The 20,801-nt window shown below is 41.6% G+C and overlaps 1 protein-coding gene across 3 annotated transcripts in view; it reads right to left on the bottom strand.

Moving 5' to 3' along the window:
- SPPL2A (signal peptide peptidase like 2A) overlaps nt 1-20,801 on the bottom strand; it is a 52,906-nt gene that overhangs the window by 17,531 nt on the left and 14,574 nt on the right. For all 3 annotated transcript variants that reach the window (XM_034783416.1, XM_034783415.1, XM_034783417.1), the window contains exons 5-10: nt 17,581-17,714; nt 10,187-10,338; nt 4,387-4,483; nt 3,074-3,175; nt 1,399-1,480; nt 1,014-1,088 (exon numbers count right to left, since the gene is read on the bottom strand). In XM_034783416.1, the coding sequence (XP_034639307.1) occupies nt 1,014-1,088; nt 1,399-1,480; nt 3,074-3,175; nt 4,387-4,483; nt 10,187-10,338; nt 17,581-17,714 (642 nt within the window). The remainder of the gene's footprint in view (nt 1-1,013; nt 1,089-1,398; nt 1,481-3,073; nt 3,176-4,386; nt 4,484-10,186; nt 10,339-17,580; nt 17,715-20,801) is intronic.

Genomic DNA, 20,801 nt, shown 5'->3' with positions numbered 1-20,801 from the left:
ACGTCCTATAATCCTCTTAATGTATTATTGTATGCAGGATTATTTTATCCAGGACATTATCCAGCAAACCCATTCAAAATGGAATGCACTGATCCAAAACAGAAGTTGTTCAAATTCCAGTGAAGTGTACAGATTAATGAAGTAAAGATTTATGCTTTTGTTTTGTATTAAAAACAGTCAGATCTAAACTGGCTACTAGAGTTTGTTTTCTAATGAAAGCAGCTAAAGTTGTTATTTAGCTGAAGAATGTGTCAGCAATGTACTCCTCTGCCATTGTAGACTTGGTCTTTCTACTTTGAAATGTGGGTACTTGCAAGTAATTTGTGCCACAGCAAGTTAAAGAATCAGCATTCTACAAAGCACCAAAACCTCAACTGATACATAAGGGTCTGAAAGCAAAAGATGGGGTACAGTAATGAAAGTCAGAATTTAGACAGGGTGCAGTAATAAAATTGAGAATTTGAAAAACAGCAGGCTGCTGTATGACTGACAGCATTTATTAGAATGTCAACTATAGCAAGTAAAAACAGAGCAGGCTTTTGGGGGCTGTAGCACAAAACAGATATACAATAATTTACTTTGTGATCCCATTTTTGAAGGATTAATGACCATCTTGAGACTAGTTCCCCCCCATTATATCATTGCTCCTTACCTCCCTATTTCTACTATAATCCCTTTGGATGTATCTACCGCTATTCATCCCCACTTCCTAGGCTGCATTTAGCTTGGATCCACCTTATTTTCGCTACATTGTTTCCATCCTTTCCCCTTTGTTTCTAAGTTTAAATTAATGAGACAAACATTCCTGTGCAACCTTTCATTAAGATGTTGGTAGACTGAGAAACTTAGGAGAAATCACTTAATAGACAAACTCTTGGGAGTAACAGACTTTGAGCGTCTAGAATGGTAGCCATGTCTGGACAATATTTAAATGCATAAAATTCAATGCACAAAATATAAAATGCATCAGCAGGCATTCATACCACAAATCTTTATCAAAACTGTGGACCTACCTTGGTGATAAATGGAGTTATGAAGACGAAAAATACATCGTACAAAAGAAGAAGACCTAGAAGTATCACACATGACTGGCAAACAGAGAAGGAAACATTAAACACAAGTTTTCAAAGACTGCATGATAAATATCATTAATACATCAATATTTACTAAATGCCTATGGGTTATCTTTAACATTCTCTCATAAAATTTATGAAAACATTTTCTATTGGTAGTTTTAGTTTATGATTTATAAGAACAACATTCTATTGAGTCCTTTTGCTAACTTTAATGGTTTGGGAAAAAAGGAAACATTCTTTTTCATTCTTTAATTTACCTCCAGTTACTAGTATTTCTATGTGCATATCAACATGCTTTATTTAGGTAAACTGTTTACTGTACCTTAAAGTTGGGCATTTTCAGTGTTTTAATAAAGTTTAGGCAGAAAGCAACTCCCAAGATATCTTGTAAAATCCAAGCCCACCTACAAATAAAAAATGAACCTTCTTTACATTTTATTTTTCTATATTTTCAGAGTACTGCAGGTTTGTTTGGTCTTGTTGGAAGAAAAACCAAATTCTACAATCTTACAGCGAGATATTATAACGATGACTGGAGTCTAGTTTTTATACCTACTTATCGATGTTCATTAATGGAACATTATCTTAACTTATAAAAGTCACACTTCTAACTGTAAGTCTTTTATCTGCTATTATAACAGGTAATACTTAAGATGACTTTAATGGGAAAAGGAGCAAAAATATTCAGTTTTGTATATAGTCAGTTTCTTATTCGCCATGTATAAGCAATTAGGCTTCATTCCTGCAACTCCTTGGAAATGGGTAGGCTGCTATGCCTATGCTGAGCTTCAGTGGAAATCTGCAGGGCTGCAGCAGTCAACTAACTCAAAAGAAGTTTCAGGATTGGAATCTTTTTTAGTAAGTTTCCCCAACTGTGTGAGGGAGAAGAAAGCTTTTAAACAATAGGAAAATATGATTGTAAGCCCCACAAAAATGGCCAGGGGAACTCAGGTGCTAGGGCAGTACCCAAAACTACTTTGAACTTATTTTAAGAGGAGATTTCAAGTTCACCATGTCCATTTAAGTAGGCCTTAAATCATTGCAATGCCAGGAAGGTGAAGTACTGAGATCTATTTCCTTACTCATACTAAAATTAACTCAGGAATTCCTCATTTCCTTCCTCAATTAAGCCACTGGGAAAGCACTAATAGGTAGAATTTGTCTTTATAAACTGCAGCACTGAGCTTACGTGTAAACAATCCACTCTGCAATATGAAGATTATTTTCAGTAAGTTAGCTGTTAGGAAGCAATGTTAATTACAAAATAAAGAGACTTATTTCAAGATGGCCCATTTACACATGAGCAACCTCCTCTGATAGAATTGTCAGACTCCCCTGACCAGCATGCTGTAGAGTACATCAACTGCAAAGATGAACTGGATGGGAAGATACTGATGAATCAGCTGCCACCGCCCCTCCCCCACGCACACTCTCCTTTCCCCCAAAAACCTCAGCTACATACACTAGTAGAGCTATACTTTGTGCCAACCTGTGGTATGCCAGCTCCTTTAGCTTTCCTTCTTTGAGGCTAAAATTAGCCTTATAGGTTGTTCTGCACAAGGCTTCAAGTCATCAGGATCAAGAGACTTGTTTTTAGTTGAGGATGGTAGCGGAAGACCTGTTCGCTTAGTCAGTCTTTTCCAAAAAAAGTAACATGTTCCTGTTTCTGCATCCTTCTTTCTTCTCCTTCTTTCAGTATTTATTCTTCCGTTAAGTAAGAAGGAATTATGATTCCCCCTTACACCACTATGAATTTCTTTATTTAGTAACTACAAATAACTATATAAACATGACTTGTATAGGTTTGTTTTAATTTTACCAGTTCTTTTCATTCATCTGTTTAAGTTTAGTGAAGTTTTATATACTTTTTAAAAACTAACAACAACAAAAACTTAAAAAGGACACTGTGCTGCAGGATTTTCTATATGGATAGGTGATTTATATATTTGAGTTATTGTCATGACATCTTACAAAGTTTTTCTAAAATCATCACATACCTATCTTCATTTCGAAACACTGCCCAAACAACAGCTGTTGCTATGCAGAATCCAGCAAGAAAAATAAGTCTCACTTCAATACTTTTGTTGCAACATGAAATCCTAAAAAATGAAATGGCTAAATTAATTTGTCTTAAATACAAAAAAAGGCCTACAATATAACACAACAAATAAAATACACAGTTAAATTCAACAGAGGTGCTCACAAGGCACTCTCTCAGGGCCGGCTCCAGCAAAAAAAAAGCCGCGATCGCAATCGCGACAGCAATTGGGGAGAAAAAGAAAAAAAAAGCCACGATCGGCGGCGGCAGGTCCTTCACTCCTCGAGGGAGTGAGGAACCTGCAGCCCCCGAATTGCTGCATGTGCCGCCCCTCTCCCTTGGCTACCCCAAGCATCTGCTTGTTAAGCTGGTGCCTGGAGCCGGCCCTGCACTCTCTCTATGAGGAGTCCTTCATTTTGAAACTCACTCTGCCCACTTGCTCCGCCAGAGTCCAGATTTATTAACTTTGTAATCACACTGCAAAGCTCTCAACAGCCCAGGAGAAAACAAAAGGCATGGGTACCTATGGGCAATCCTTTGCTTGTTTTGCATTTTAGATTTATGGGATAGGCATCCAAAACACAGCTTGGATGACTTTCGGTATATTATAGAAACTTGGAGAAATAAAAAATATTTAACAGAACAGTGCAAATGAAGGACTGTTATGGCTTGAAATGTTCATGGAACATTTTTAACAGGTTAAAGAGAGAAAATTATAATTAAATGTAGCGCAAATGAGACTGGTGGAATAGGAAGAATGTGCAATCAGGCAGACTCATTTACATGCCATACATGCAGTTCCATGCTCACCACTAATTCCACAGCATGTCTGAAAACAGATAAGACCATATGACCATAACACACGGCTTGAAAAGTACATCTCAGACATTATAATTTAAACCCACCACTGCTGCCAAGAAAGCATAGGTGTGTTTGTTCAGCCATGGGTTTTGCAGGGTCCCAGATTTCTTTATGCTAGTATTCCTTGCTGATACAGTAGTCCTAATGAAGTAAGTAAGGACTACTCAGGAACCATTACTTTAAAGTTTTGCATTTTTAAAGTTTTATTAAAAAGAGCCGCATCTCACCCCCTAGGCACCCTTACTTTGTGTTATAAATCTAAAATATTGAATACAGTACATAAGCAGCTGCAAGCTTAAAGCTTACAGTAGTTTCTCAAACCATTAGCACATTTCCTCCCAGCAGTTTTAGTAGCTACAGAAAAATATCCAAAGCAAATAAACCATAAGAAGGTAAAGAGATGTACAATACCTGCATTGCCCAAATGATATTTTTCTAATTAGTGCAGAAAGACAGTTGTACAGGCTCATTGCAGATGCCAAGCAGAAAACTGATATTATTACATACACTAGAAGGAAGAAAAATGAAAAATAAATAAGTGACAAAATGTATATAACACAAAGATGCTCTGGCAGGAAGGAGCCAAGAGCTAGGAAATACCTGTGACAACAGTAACAGAATAGTGACATTACTCATGCCTCTTTAAGTCAAGATTGTATCAACAGGTTTTCAATAAAACAAATACTGAAACTTCAAAGGTCTGTACCATGCTGTAAAAATTCCTATCAACTAGAGACTTGAATTTTAACGTTTTAAACATCATTTTTAAAGGAAAGATAAAGTTCATGCTCACACATGGGTTTCTTTGCACCAATGCCACTAAGAAATAGAACAACCCCATCCTTGGAACATCAGAGCCTAGATTTGTAAACCTTGTGTGCACACTCCAGGACTCAACTTTTCTTGCAGATATTTAGGAAAGCTGGGATTTCACAGGTGGAGGGGCTGAGCATAGGCACCTACTCTGTGGGTGCTCCAGGGCTGGAGCACCCACAAAAAAAACCACAGTGGGTGCTCAGCAACCACCGGTGGGCCCTGCCAATCAGCTCCTCCCCCTCACGCACAGCACCTCCCACCTGCTGCTGATCAGGTGTTCAGCGGCAGGCAGGAGGCAGTGGAAGGGGAGGGTGGGGCACACTCAGGGGAGGGGGCGGAATGGGGAGAAGCAGGGCGGGAAGAGGCAGGGCAGGGTGGGGTCTTGGGGGAAGGGGTAGAGTGTGGGTGGAGACAGGGACAGAGCACCCCACAGGAAATCAGAAAGTCGGCGCCTCTGGAGCTGAGCACTGAAAGTTATTCAGGTGGGTTCTTATGAGATAGGAAATTAAAGATACTCTATTTAACTAGGTGTCTCTCACTTGGAAAAAAAATGATGAACTAGAATATTATACTAAAAATTGTGTGTTATTAATTCTGCGTTTCAAATTTTGAGAAGTCCCTAGAGTTTTGGAGAGGCAACAGAAAAATAGAAAAAGTGAACAAGCAAATAAGACATAATAATTATTTGTAGTTACACTGTTTCCCAGTCAGTCTTATCCTACCAAATGAAGGGTTCATGCCTGTTGCCATGGAAGTTAGTGGTGAAACTCCCACTTACTTCAATAAGAGCAGCTAAGAAAGTTAGACTTTGATAGAAATAGATACTTCACAGACATGCCCAATAGTTGGATTAAACACTAAAGGACCTATTATGCTCTACCAAGCCTGTGCCCCTCCGAGCCCCTCAATGCCCACTGGCACAGGGCCCACTATACTGTAACTCATAACTCATTTGGGGGGAGGGATAGCTCAGTGGTTTGAGCATTGGCCTGCTAAACCCAGGATTGTGAGTTCAATCCTTGAAGGGGCCACTTAGGGATCTGGGGCAAAATCAGTACTTGGTCCTGCTAGTGAAGGCAGGGGGCTGGACTTGATGACCTTTCAGGGTCCCTTCCAGTTCTAGGAGATGGGATATCTCCATAACAGGCCTGACACACTCACTATCCTCAACATACTGCCATCCTAGTGTTTCCAAAAGGCATCTTGTAAGATATTGTATGTAAACTAGTGATGCACTGGTCAGGAATTTCATTGCATGATGTATGTATGGGTTGTGTATAAAGAATTATGTATGCGTACTGAAAATATGTTCTTAAAACATATTTGAGAGACAGTGCATAAAACAAGCCTGCCCTGGACAAAGGAATGGGGATTTACCTGTCTGATCAGCAGAGGACAATGAAAGTACATGTATATATAACGCAAACAAAGCAATCAAGTTAAGCAGAAAATAGCTAAGTGAGCACACTGTGGGACAAAGACAATGGACTTTGAGGAAATACGAGGAGAGCAAAAAGACATTTTAGTTTTCATCACTTAGGGAACAAAGGGGACAGCATCCTAGGATTCTGTGAAAATTGGCTCCTCCAGCCTGGGGAGCTAGAGATGCTGGTAACCTGATGCAAGTGAGAAAACTGAATAGGCAAAGATTGTAACTTGCTAAAAATTTAATTTTAGTCACTAGAAAGCATGGTTTTTGTTTTGTTTGTAACCATACCTGTCTCTTTTACTCTTGTTTAGTATCACTTAAATCACTCAACTTACTCTTAGTTTTACATAAACTATAAACCTCAATGCTGTTGTACTGAAGAAAGTGTGAATTTTCAGGTAAGCTAACAGGCGGATTTGTGCCCTGTCTCTTTGGAGGCAGCAAATTTAATAATTTCTGAGAGGGAGATGTCTCTGGGCAACTTAGGAACTTGGGGTTCACTGCTTGTTACCTGCAAAGCAATGTTTAGCCTGGCAGAATCTCAAGGAATTTGTTGGCAAGGCAGACAGCCTGGACTGTCAGGGAGCTGACAAGAGTTTAGCACAACTCTCACTTGCTGAGGCAAAGAGTTAACACAGTGGCTTCCACTTCTGGGTGTCCTGAGCCAGGGCCACCTGGGGGCAGGGTGGGGGGCAAGTGGGGCAATTTACCCCAGGCCCCACAAGGGCCCCCACGAGAATATAGTATTCTATGGTATTGCAACTTTTTTTTATGGAAGGGGCCCCCGAAATTGCTTTGCCCCAGGCCCCCTGAATCCTCTGGGCAGCCCTGTCCTGAGCAGAGCATCACAAAGACATCAGTGTGTAGAATAAGGATTTACACAATAGGTTTCTCATGAGTCAGTTACATATAACCAGGCTTAATATGCATATGATTTTCCTCAAAAGAATATTTATAGCAAAATACATTTATTAATTATGTAATTAATATATTTGTAGACAGTGTTGCATGAATATTATTTATTCAAGCCTAAATGTGTGTTCTACTATGTACCTCAAAATAATTTCCTCTTATAGTACCATAAAAATGATCAAATACCAAAAAATCCTTCTTCCATTTAGACATCTCTGGGCCTTAACCTACAAGAATCAATGCACCTGTGCAACTTTACACGTGGGTGAAGTTACTGCTTTCATCATATCATCTTAGCTATTACACACTTTAATTAATTTTAACCTCCCTGTGAGCTAAGGTGGTACTACCATCCCCATTTTGCACATGGCGAACTGAGGCACAACCATCAACAGCCATTGTCCAGCAAGGGAATTACAATTCAATGATTCACCTGCATAAGGCCACACTGCATAAGGGGAATTGCTCAACTTTGCTTGGAGACTCAGCAATGCCCACCAGAAATACCTGGACTTGTGTTCTCCAAGCACGTGGACTAAGGATATAAACAGAACACAAAGGCCAACGTCTCGGCCTTTCTCCTTCCCCCACCTACGCTGCAAGCAACAAGGACACTCAGAAACTGAAGACTCCAACAGAGGGGACTGGCCCAGGTTTCAAGAGTGAGATCTGTGTACTGTGAACTGCAATATCCAGTGGGGTGAGAAACTGATTAATCTAGGTCAGGGGTAGGCAACCTTTGGCACGTGTGCCGAAGACGGCATGCGAGCTGATTTTCAGTGGCGCTCACTCTGCCCGGGTCCTGGCCACCAGTCCAGGGGGCTATGCATTTTAATTTCATTTTAAATGAAGCTTCTTATACATTTTTAAAACGTTATTTACTTTACATACAACAATAGTTTAGTTATATATTATAGACTTATAGAAAGAGACCTTCTAAAAATGTTAAAATGTATTACTGGCACGCGAAACTTTAAATTAGAGTGAATAAATGAAGACTCGGCACACCACTTCTGAAAGGTTGCTGACCCCTGATCTAGATGTTACCCAGTCTAATAGGGTTGAGATTTTAGACTGCCTGCTTATATTTTCTTTTCTTTTGGTATCTAACTCTTAGTTTTTAAGTGATTATAAGTGATAGGGAAAAAGTATCTTCTGTAGTCAATAAATTTAACTGTTTATCTTTACCAGTGAGTTTGCCTGAAGTGTTTGGTAAGGGTGTTTGCTCAGGTTTACTAAGGCTGGTGTATATCCACTTTCAATCGATGTAGTGGTGAACCAATTAATAAATCTGCACTGCTCATCTTGAGCAATGCAAGATGGTACATTCCTGAGGTACAAAGCTGGGGGGATTTGGCTGGTGCCTTTCTCTGTGTGATTCATGAGTGGCTCTAGGAGCATTCAAGCAATCTAGCTGGGTTTGGGGTCCACATGTGGTTGTGCTGAGTGATGATAGCACCTGGAGGGGTTTGCTGCTCGTTACTAGCAAAGCATTGTGAGAGACAGCCCATGCTGGAGAGTTAAGGGAGCACAGCGGTCCCACAGTCCCAGGCTGCACCCCAGAGATCCCATCACACCTAGAACTTAATTTTTCCAAGTACTTTGCATTTATAGTACTTAGTGTGTTCAGAAAAGAACTCCCATGAACTTCTGTTGCAGTTGTGAATACTCAGTACTTCTGCAAATCAGATCCCAGGAGTTTCAAGTTGGCAACCCAGAAAATCAGGAACACACAGTGGCCACATATAGAAATTTTGGGCAAGACATTTCCCCAGCCCAGGAAGGATTAACGCCATGCCCAGAGTTTGTTCAGGCCCTTTCTTCAGGACACCATTTATTGGGTGCACTGATGATCTTCAGAAAACCACAAAATAAACCAATTCAACATAAATCCATCAACTAACTTTCCCCTGACAAAGGGACTTTTTGCCAGATCATCTCTGCCCCGGCAACTCTTCCTATAGGCCTGGGTAGTCCCACTGCTCTAGGGCCTGACATAGGAGCCAATCTCCTTCCTGTAGCTCCTCCAGCCTTTATAGGAATCAGGTATCCATCAGGCAATCACCTAATCCCTTCCCAGCTGGGTCTGAAATTATTTCTACCAGGTCCTGATGCTGTTCAAGGGGCTCTCCCTAAGAACAGAGCTGGCTGGCCTCAGGTTCCTGGCTGTAAAAGGGATAGACCACCCAGTTACACTCAATATCACACAGAACTCTGTGGCAGAGGCAGGAATAAAATCCAGTTCTCCAGGGCAGCATTCAACTGCCTTAATCACCAGACCATCTTTTCTCTTCCTGCTATCCCTTGCTTAATCACTACACCCCTTCCAGCTTCTGTAACAAATGAGGCAGGGATCCTGCAGACACCAGCTTCATTCACTACACAACCCACAGAATGAGGCAGGGAAAAAATAGTAGGGGATCACGCAAAAGTTTCCTTGGGATTGCATCATCTGGAAGATAACTATGTCATTGGTAGCATGTCCAACTCTGTCCAATTAGACCCGGTTTACTTAGGCCATTTGGCCCTACTACAAGGAGTCTGATGAAACTACAAATCCAAAGCGAGTTTAGATACAACTCATTAATGTAGGTAAGCAGTTGCTCCAAGTATTCAGCTACCATGTTCCCTCTACAAGGATGAGCAAGGGGTATCGTATGCTCTACTACTTTTTTTTTTTTTTTTTTTAAACCACCATCAAGGCAAGGGACCGTCTCTCACATATACTTTATCCAAAATAACTATTGCCTTGGCAACCTTAATGGAGAAACAAATTGGCAGGTGGGGGGAGACATGGAGAGAGAGAGAGAGAGAGAGAGACGTTGCCCCCTCTCCATTCCCCTCCCCCTGTTTTTTTTTTTAAATAAATAACTCACCTTACTCTGCTCCCTCAGTAAATTGAGGGGGGAGTTATTTAAAAAGAAAAAAAAAGTTAGCTGAACTTTGACTCCGACTCTGAAATAAAACTAAATTCCATAAAAAACTTAACAATGGCATTCAAGGAGAAAATATATTTAAATAAGAAATCAAATGAGATTATATATTATTTCTTACCTAGCCATTTGTAGAAGAAATAAAGTAAGAGTAGCATGGCACAACAGATTACCACAAATATGATAACCGTTAGAGGGGTGAAAGTAACGTTTTCCTCTTTCTTTCTTCTTGTTTCTCTGTCTTCAGGGCTTACCACTGCCTTTAAATCCTCACTGTATAGACAAAAAAAATTTCAGTTATAGACGCTGAACGTAGACTTCAAAACAAAGTGCTTACCTTACGCCCAATTTTTGTTGTATTAAGATTTAAGTAGTCACTGGTGGCCCAATTCAGCAAGGTAATTAATCACATGCTTAACTTTAAGCATGTGAATAGAGCCACAGACTTCAAAAGCTGGGCATATGCTGAACTAACTTGCTGAAGCTGGTTTTATTTGGAAAATAACCCACATAGCTGTAAGGGTAGATCAGGCAGAACATTAAAATTTGATAGCTGAAAAGAAAAAAACTTGAGTATTTATTCTGATCTTTCATAATACTATTACTGCAGAAAAATACGAAGTTGAAAGAAAATGGTATACCAAATTCCCATCATATCCTTTGAAATTCTCCCCCAAGACTTTACTTTTCTATAGGTCCATGCTGTTGTTCCACAATAGGTCAGGATGAAATATTTAATTCCTTCTATTAATCTCTGTTTTTGAGAAAAGGGAGGGTCAAACTTTAAAGAAAATATTCCAACAAAAAAGTCCAAGTTAGCTCTAAAAGAACAGTCTTAAATGGAAGGAACCTCTCATGCCTTCTGTTTTAGAAGCCACTGGTCCAAACTCTGCTACCATCTGCATTAGTATAAAACCAGAGTAACAGCTAGTTTACACTTGAAATACTACAACAGCCCAGCTGCAGCTGTGCCGCTGTAGCGCTCAGTGTAGACACTACCTTTGCCAACAGGAAGGGTTCATCCGTCAATATACTACTGTCTAGACAGGGACTTGGACTGGCTTAAAAATCCACACCCCTGAGCGACAGTTCACACCCTAGCAACACAGCTGGGTCAATCTAATTTTCTAGTGTAAAGCAGCCTCACTGATTTTAGTGGTGTTTTCCTGATTAAGTCAGCAGTGAATTTAGCCCAAGAACTCAAAACCACTGAAAATATATCTGTCACTGACAGGCACAAGATCTGGTAAGTGTTTTGGAACTTGTTCCATCTCATTAAGTGTCTGCAACAACATTATTGTCAGCAAAATCCAGTCAGTCAACCACCAGTTTTTCTGCCTCTACAGTCCATAATTAAACAGGGAGGGAAAGAGAAAGAAAGCAGTGTCATTAAAAGTAACATTTCTTCAAGGATATAATACAAAGGTGCTCCATATTTACCCCTTACCAGAAGACATAATTACACTGAAACTGTTGAAGTGTTGCACCAAACAAAACAACTAAAACCCTTTAACCATACAGGCAAACTACCTCTCTCATGGTATGGGACGCTTGTGAAATTTTCCCTGTCAGACATCACACTCCCCCCAATCCCAAGGCCAATGTATCTACAAATGCTGACATGCTGAAAAGGCAAAAGTTATCTTACAAAATCAACAGGAAAAAGAATTTCCTAAGTGTATTACATACTTCCTGTGAGGCCTGGTTTTAAGTTAGTGGCTTACAAATCTGGAGAAGCATATTTTCAAGATGTGCCGATTTTAACATGTTTCTTAAAGACACATTAGCTTCATAGGTTTCCCAATAAATGAAGTGACACCTCATACACCTGTACCCCGATATAATGCTGTCGTCGGGAGCCAAAAATTCTTACTGCGTTCTAGGTGAAACTGCGCTATATCAAACTCACTTTGATCCACCGGAGTGTGCAGCCCCCCCCCCAGCACTGATTTACTGCGTTATATTTGAATTTGTGTTATATCGGGGTAGAGTTGTATTTTATTGGATTTTTGACACTTGAATATAGTCTGAGTCCTGCATACAACATGTGGCTCCACCCCCCCCAAAAAAAAGCTGTTTCCACTTTCTATTTCCCCAGCCTCTCTCAGGGGAAAATCCACACTCCTGAGAGACATAGCTATGCCAACCTAACCCCCGACATACAGTACTAGGTTGACAGAAGAATTCTTCCATCAATTTAGCTACCACCTCTTTGGGAGGTAGATTACCTGCGCTGATGGCAAACCCGTCTCATTGGCATAGGCAGTGTCTACACTGAAGCAGTACAACGGCACAGCTGCAGGTGTGCTGCTCTAACGTTTTAAGTGTAGACATGCCCCTCATTCCGCACTAAGTGCACCCCTAACTGCCACCCTTTTCCCCCAAAAGGAAATTAGTCCCCCCCCTTACCTTTTTGTGGGCCTTGCCCTAATCCTGCAGGAAGCCCTCATTCAAGCCCCTTTCAAATCCTTTTCTTAGGGTGTGTCTTCACTACCGGCCAGATCGGTGGACAGCGATCTATCCCTGAGCGCTCTCCTGTCGACTCCTGTACTCCAGCTCAGCGAGAGGCGCAGGCAGATTCGGCCGGGGAGCGGCAGCAGTCGACTCACCATAGTGAAGTCACCACGGTAAGTCGATCTAAGTACGTCCACTTCAGCTACGTTATTCATGTAGCCTAAGTTGCGTAACTTAGATCGAATCCCCCCCAAGTGTAGACCAGGCCTCAGTGTCAGAGAATTCCCTCTGCTCATATATGGGCCACCTCCAAAGGGAATCCCCAGCCTGCTGTGGATGTGGCTTTCCGCCTCTGCCTTTAAAAAGGCTGGCTTGTAGAGCTCAGCTGGCTAAGTGTGGGAGCCCGATGCACTGGACCAGCAGACAGGGAAGAATGCCTCCCCGGATAGTGGTATCTCATCAAATTGAGGGGCAGTGGCTCTCCTTGGCAGCTACCCTGAAGAAAGAAGATGGGGCACAGGCCAGCCAGTCACCCCCAGCAGCCTGTAGTGGGGAAAGGGTTGTCAAGGCCCCTCCTCTCAAGACGACTCCCAGGGGGACAGAAGCAGTTTAAAGGATGGGTGTAGTGCGGGATTGAGGGGACAGAAGTTTGGAGGGTTAGGGGAGTAAGTGACTACAGGATCTGGAAAAGGCTCAGGTCAGCAAGTACCTAGTGAGGTGCTCAGAGTGGACAGGGAAGAAGCCAGGGCAGAGGAGTGGAGGGGGCTGAAAGAGGAGGGTGTGGGAGAGCACAAACTGTAGAGTAAGTAGGAGTTGGGGCAGAAGCAGGGGAGGATAGCAGAGATATTAAAATATGTAAACAAAAATCCAGTTATAGTTTATTTGGCAACATAATCGTCTAACTGGTAACTCAATTCTATTTACAGAGCTATCCTTTCTCCAAGAACTGTGTCACATCACAGTTATTCTTAAATGTGGCTAAAAACCCCACCCAGATAGGCAGATAAGGGAAACCCCCAATGTTACTGATATGGAAGTATATGCCAAAGAGGAACAAGAGGCACATGGGCTGGTGTATGCCACAAGCCTCTGCTTAGGAAGATTTCTGAAGAGAGAAGTAAAAAAAGGCTGCTGATGGCCAGTTTCTCTTTTGTCTCCAATGACAGCAGTATCTAGTGACTTTCTCCCCATGTAGAGACACTAACTACACATTTTACTTCCAGAGAGAGACCCACTCTCTCCCAGGAAACACTGCCTTGCACACCTGTTTCCCAGAAGCATTCATCCCCAACTCCTAGATAAATGACTGCTCTCTCCATGAAAGACAAGCACTGTCCACACTCTCTCAATGTTTCTGCTCTCCCACCTGCGGGCTTCCATTTTTCAGACAAGTCTTTACACAAAGCCACCAACATCTGCTATATGCATACTCCCTTCAATGGGATACTATTTCGCCCCACTCTAAAAAGGAACAGCAGGGGGGAATGATTTCTCTCAGTCCGATTCTAACAAAAGAGAAAAACTTCAGCCAATTCTCTTCCACCACAGACCCAGGGGTATATGCCCATCTTAGCCTAATGCTCTCCGCCTAAACTCTGAGATAGAGTATGGAAGACCTGAGATCTGGTTTATGCTTCCAGCTGTATAGGATATGGACTCATCAACTGATAAGATTGGATTTAAACTGAGCCCAAGTGAAGAAGTGATTGAAAAGGGGGGAAAAAAAATGAAGGAAAAACCCCACTAAGCCATACTGAATTAATTCATAGATTCTAGGGCTGGAAGGGACCTCGCAAGGTCATCGAGTCCAGTCCCCTGCCCGCATGGCAGGACCAAATACTGTCTAGACCATCCCTGATAGACATTTATCTAACCTACTCTTAAATATCTCCAGAGATGGAGATTCCACACCCTCCCTAGGCAGTTTATTCCAGTGTTTAACCACCCTGACAGTTAGGAACTTTTTCCTAATGTCCAACCTAAACCTCCCTTGCTGCAGTTTAAGCCCATTGCTTCTTGTTCTATCCTTAGAGGCTAAGATGAACAAGTTTTCTCCCTCCTCCTTTCAGGTTTTAGATACCTGAAAACTGCTATCATGTCCCCTCTCAGTCTTCTCTTTTCCAAACTAAACAAACCCCATTCTTTCAGCCTTCCTTCATAGGTCATGTTCTCTAGACCTTTAATCATTCTTGTTGCTCCTCTCTGTACCCTCTCCAATTTCTCCACATCTTTCTTGAAATGCGGTGCCCAGAACTGGACACAATACTCCAGTTCAGGCCTAACCAGTGCAGAGTAGAGCGGAAGAATGACTTCTCGTGTCTTGCTCACAACACACCCGTTAATGCATCCCAGAATCTTGTTTGATTTTTTTGCAACAGCATCACACTGTTGATTCATATTTAGCTTGCGGTCCACTATAACCTCTAGATCCCTTTCTGCTGTACTCCTTCCTAGTGTGAAACTGATTGTTCCTTCCTAAGTGGAGCACTTTGCATTTGTCTTTATTAAACTTCATCCTGTTTACTTCAGACCATTTCTCCAATTTGTCCAGATCATTTTGAATTATGACCCTATCCTCCAAAGCAGTTGCAATCCCTTCCAGTTTGGTATCATCTGCAAACTTAATAAGTGTACTTTCTATGCCAATATCTAAGTCGTTGATGAAGATATTGAACAGAGCCAGTCCCAAAACAGACCCATGCGGAACCCCACTTGTTATACCTTTCCAGCAGGATTGGGAACCATTAATAATTACTCTCTGAGTATGGTAATCCAGCCAGTTATGCACCCACCTTATAGTAGCCCCTTCTAAATTGTATTTGCCTAGTTTATCGATAAGAATATCATGGAAGACCGTATCAAATGCCTTACTAAAATCTAGGTATACCACATCATCCGCTTCTCCCTTATCCACAAGACTCGTTATCCTATCAAAGAAAGCGATCAGATTGATTTGAGATGATTTGTTCTTTACAAATCCATGCTGGCTATTCCCTATCACCTTACCACCTTCCAAGTGTTTGCAGATGATTTCTTTAATTACTTGTTCCATTAAATTCCCTGGGACAGAAGTTAAACTAACTGGTCTGTAGTTTCCTGGTTGTTTTTATTTCCCTTTTTATAGACAGGCACTATATGTTTATTTTCAGCATGAAGTAAACACACATTCATAGATTAAAAACCAGAAGGGACCACCATGATCATCTGCTCTCACCTCCTGCATAACACAGGCCATAGAACTCCCCCAAACTAATTCCTATTTGAACTAGAACATATCCTTTTAAGAAAACATCCAATCTTGTTTTTAAAGATGCCCATGATGGGTAACCTTCCACAATTATTGATTAAGTTGTTACAGTGGTTAATTACCATCACTGTTAAAAAAATTGTGCCTTATTTATAGCCTGAATGTGTGCAGCCTCAGCATCCAGCTATTGGATCTTGTTATACCTTTGTCTGTGAGACCAAAGAGCCCTCTATTATCAATCTTTGATCCCCATGCAGGTACTTATTAGATGGTAATCAAGCTTAACCTTCTCTTTGTTAAGATAGACTCTAAGAGCTCAGTCTGCTTATCGCTATAAGGCACATTTTCCAATCCTTTAATCATTCTTTTGGCTCTTCTCTGAATCCTTCCCAGTTTATCCACACCTCTCTTGAATTATAGACACCAGAACTGGACACAGTATTCCAGCAACAATTACACCAGTGCTAAAGGCAGGTAATGTAACCTCCTTACTCCTGCTTGAGATTTCTGTTTTATACAGACAAGGATCACATTAGCTCGTTTGGCCAGTGTCACCATCAATGTAGATGTAGTGAAATACTGCATTCCATAGACGCAGTAGCTGTTTATCTGGCATAGGGGCTTTGTTTAAGAAAAGGCTTCCTACTACACTCTGAATACCTACTGGGTTTCCCCTCTGTAAAAACAGAATAATTTTTACTGCAGTTAGATAGACGAAGTTTTTGTAGTTACTCACAAAGGTTAATATGAAGTTTTTGTTTGTCTTTTCAAATTTCCTAGTATTCTTACATTTTCTTCACAGAAACACATAATTAATTACCTCCTTCCCCTGCATGGGGATTTGGCCAGCTGTGACAAATCAAAACACTTATTCACACCCTATCCTGTACATGAACAGGATTTAAAAGACTATTCAAATTTTATTTTCCTCCACCTTCAGTTACACAGCAAATTTTCCCCTTTGAAGCATGAATTGCTATCCTAGTTTCCTTTGAAGTATTTATTGTCAACTTACACATGCTTTATGCCTCATTTCTAGATATACGAGGTTAGCACCATTTAATGGACTCTCAAGATTATGCAGAATGTTATTTATTAATGCCTAATGCAGTTTTTAAAAAAATATAAACTGACATGCCAGCCTTTCTTGATGGCGAGCAATGAATGTAGATGAAATTGTGGTGATCAGGTGTCATAACAGTATGGGGATATTCTTACATTGGCTTATTCTCTCTACTGGCTTTCACTTTCAATGTCATTAATTTATTTGCTAGATTTATGCCTTTTAGTAGTTCAGGACTTCTCTCTTTTTTAACTTAGCCCAATTCTTTAGTGTGGGAATCATCATTTTTTTTAAAGAACTGGATAGGACTTTATCCTGCCAGTGTTCCTGGGAGAGCGCTACATTAGGTGAATTATATTTTTGAAGTGAAAGAGATAAAAAGCTAAAGCCAATATCTAAAAGTGGCAGATTACTTAATGTCCTATGCATTTATATAGTCCCCATTGCCATGTGTATCTGAGCACCTCCCAATCTTTAATGTATTTATTCTCACAAAACCTCTGAAGTAGAGAAGTACTACTATCCCCATTCTACAAATGGAGAACCTAGCCACAGGGAGACCATGATTGCCCAAGGTCTCACAGGAAATCTGTGGCAGAACAGGGATTGAACCTCAGTCTCCCAAACCTCAGGCTGATGCCCCAACAACTGGACCATCCATCCTTCCTCTCGTATCCATTACCACTACCACCAGATATTTAGATCTGCATTTTACATTGCTTAATAGATTATATGGTTTAATGGAACTTACAGCTCTGATACTCCACTCCAGTAGCCTCCCAGCGCCACAGTGAGCACAGCAATTAGAAAGATGACAACCATACTGTAGTCAAACTCTGGCAAAGATGGTGAATAGAGTGCCACATTAATCCTAGCTCCAAGGGCCTGAAAAATGATAAATGTATCAGTTACATATAACAGCATAGGTTCTTTATGACAGGCAGAGTATCCAGTGCTTATCCCGTTTTAAAAAAATCAGATGTTATCTTCACCTTCTGCTGCAAACTGGGTCAGTGTGTCAATTTTACCTACCTACTATGTATGAAGATGTACTCTACGTGACAGATATGACAAACAGAGATATAACTTGGGGTCTATTGTAGCAACTTTATAAATGTTATCTGCATTTTTGTGAGTTAGACCTCAGAAGCATGAAAACGTCAAAGACTTTTTATTAAGACACACTAAACAATATGAGGTCTATAGAATATTTATAGACCTTTGTATCAGTAAGTTACGTGTATATGTGTGTTCCTGGCTCTATGCTTGGGTTTCCTGTGAAATCTGGAATCACTAGAGAGTGGTAAATGCAAAAATCACTTGAGGTGGTTAATGCAGTGCTGAAATAGATACCCAGCTGCTGAAGCTTCACACCCTACATATTTTCTGTGCAATGTTTATGTCTGAAAATAAGTGTACAGTTCTCTGTGAAACCTGTCTGATAACTGGTAACTCTGTCATTGTTCCTGGAGAGAGTTAACTGCAGGTGCTGAGCTACATCCGACTTTCTGGGATAATCACAGTGTATTTCAGGAAGACTAGAGCCTACATCTCTGTTCTGATGGGAGACAGACGATGGCCCTGACCCGAGAGAAGTAATGGCTAGAGGCTTAAGATCTGAAGGAGCATCCCTAGAAGAATCCAGAAAGTGGGTAAGCGGATTATCCTGATGGGCCACAGGTTGCCCACCACTGCCTTAGATGCTTTCACCCATATAGACAGAGAGGACTATAAATATTATAAACTACGTAAAAAAGCCTAATTGTGAAAGTTTAACTGACCTCCCCTGGCCTAAAATCATGGTTAGTAGACAAAAGCCCTAGAAAATTGTGTTTAGCGGGGAAAATGGCAGACCATTAGCCAATGCTCAGCCTGGGAGTGATAGAAAACTTAATAGGGATGGAACTGAATCACAGAGCCTGGATTGGGCCCAAGCAGAGACCCATACTCAAAGGGGAGGACCTGCTCCAAGGCAGAGAGGCCACCTCAGAGGAAATCCTGGGGCAGATGCAGAAAAGCAATGTCATCTGTGACAAACTGCACGGGATTTCCTAATCCGACTTCTGAGACCCAGTGCAGTCCTGCAAAGCCATCCTGCACTCCAACCTTACAGTTAATTGGGTAACTCAATCTCCAGAGGGAGCGAGTTCAGTGGAACGGTTCACCTGTTCCATATGATGTGCATGCTGACGTGCATACACCTCAAATCACTGCACCCATGTCCTGCTGACCCTCCTTGGTGCAGATCCATCTGGTTCCCAGTGGGAAAGGAAGGTGAAAATTAATGGAAAGACATTCTGAGCCCACCAGGACCATAATTAAAACCCAAGTAGTGAAAGCCCCTGAAACACTGAAAGGTTGTGAAATCTGGTTTAGAATTCCTGGTGTAAAAGCCTCCACTCTACCTGCAGCACAGATTTCTGGAAGGGTCAGGAGCGCTGGCTATAGGTGTATGAAAGGATACTATTTTTGGTCTGCTTCTTGGAAATGACACTAATTTGCAAACAAAGCCCATTCCCCTTCTCCTTGTAAAAGCTACAGGCCTGTATCAGGTGCTGACAGATATCTGTAATCATGCAGATAAGGGTGTCAGTGACTATGCAAGTGGAGGGTCTGAGAGGCGGGTGTCAATTAACTCCTAACTGTAACATACAGGAAGGCCCATTAAGCTCAAATCACCTTCTCAGCACAGCCAAACAAATACCTGATACTAGGAGGTGGGGAGAGTGACAGTCAAGGTAAATTCTCTGAGACCTGGAGCCCATGCGAGGGGGATCATTCTCTGCCCATCCATACAAGGGACCCGGAGACAGAACAGTGGTGGCTACGTCTTCAGCTGAAAGTGGGGACACCGAGGCAGCTAGAGCACTGCCAAAACTATGTCACCCACTCAAGTAAAGTGTAAAACAGCTGCCTGGGATATTGCAGAGGTTACTACAGCCAGGACCTGGGAGGGGGAATTTTCTTTCCAGAGTCTGTGACTGCCCAATGATCTGTGAAAATGTAAGTGCTCTGAGCAAGGTGGAGGAGAAAACACTGCTCGCCTCATCTTGGTGTAGGAACAAAAGGCCAGCCCAGTGGAGTGAGGAATCAAATCAATACTCTTCCTCCTCCCCCGCCAGAGAATGAGGTTATACTACAGGACTCCCCTGGCCTGATTTCTGAGGCAGATAAATGAATTTGGCTATGGGGGAGGATTGAAGATACCCTTGCCCACGACCTGGGATCCCTTGGCTGTTAAAAGCAGCGTGTGGTTAAGAGCCACTTCACACGGAGCCAGATCTAATGTAGTTCCCCCTTCCCTCCAAAGAATTGCTTCCTAGGCTATGCCAAGAAAGTATGGGTGGGGAAAATTCCCAACCCATCATGGGAGCAGCTGACACTTTGAGGAACAAAGGATTAGCATCTTCACTCCCTGAAAGCTTCATGGGAGCTGGAAGTGTGAGGACCAAGTCTCAAGTTCTCACCCAAAGGTTTTGGGGTGACCAGGGCAAGCAGGAGTGCATGAAAGCTCCCCCTGCAGATCCATCCCATAGGTTCTAAAGAGAGAAAATACATGGGATGGTCATCAAATGGTGCCATACGGATCTGTGAATCATGCATGCCTGCTTGTTGTGAGAATGTTTATTATATAAGTAGGTGAAACATGAAATTGTAAGAGGTCATGGCAGACATACCATCCAGGAAATACACCTGTGTGTCCTGCTAAGATTCTGGTCGGGCACCCTAGCAACCCTCTCTCTATGGTCATATCTGTCCCATCTCCCCCAACATAGGCATAACTTTGAGACTATTTTTTCAACTTTAAAAATGTTATCTACATTTTTGAGAGCCAGACTTGGAAGCATTAAAATCTCAAAAACTATTATACTGAGATGTTCCAAATGACATAGGTCTATGAATATTTTAAAAACTTTTGTATCAATAAGTGTGATATGTTCCTGGTTCAGTTTCCCATAGGAGACTCAGAGA

Source organism: Trachemys scripta, chromosome 10 (assembly GCF_013100865.1).
Source record: "Trachemys scripta elegans isolate TJP31775 chromosome 10, CAS_Tse_1.0, whole genome shotgun sequence".
Taxonomy (NCBI): Eukaryota; Metazoa; Chordata; order Testudines; family Emydidae; genus Trachemys; species Trachemys scripta.
This window is presented reverse-complemented; position numbering and strand designations above follow the sequence as displayed.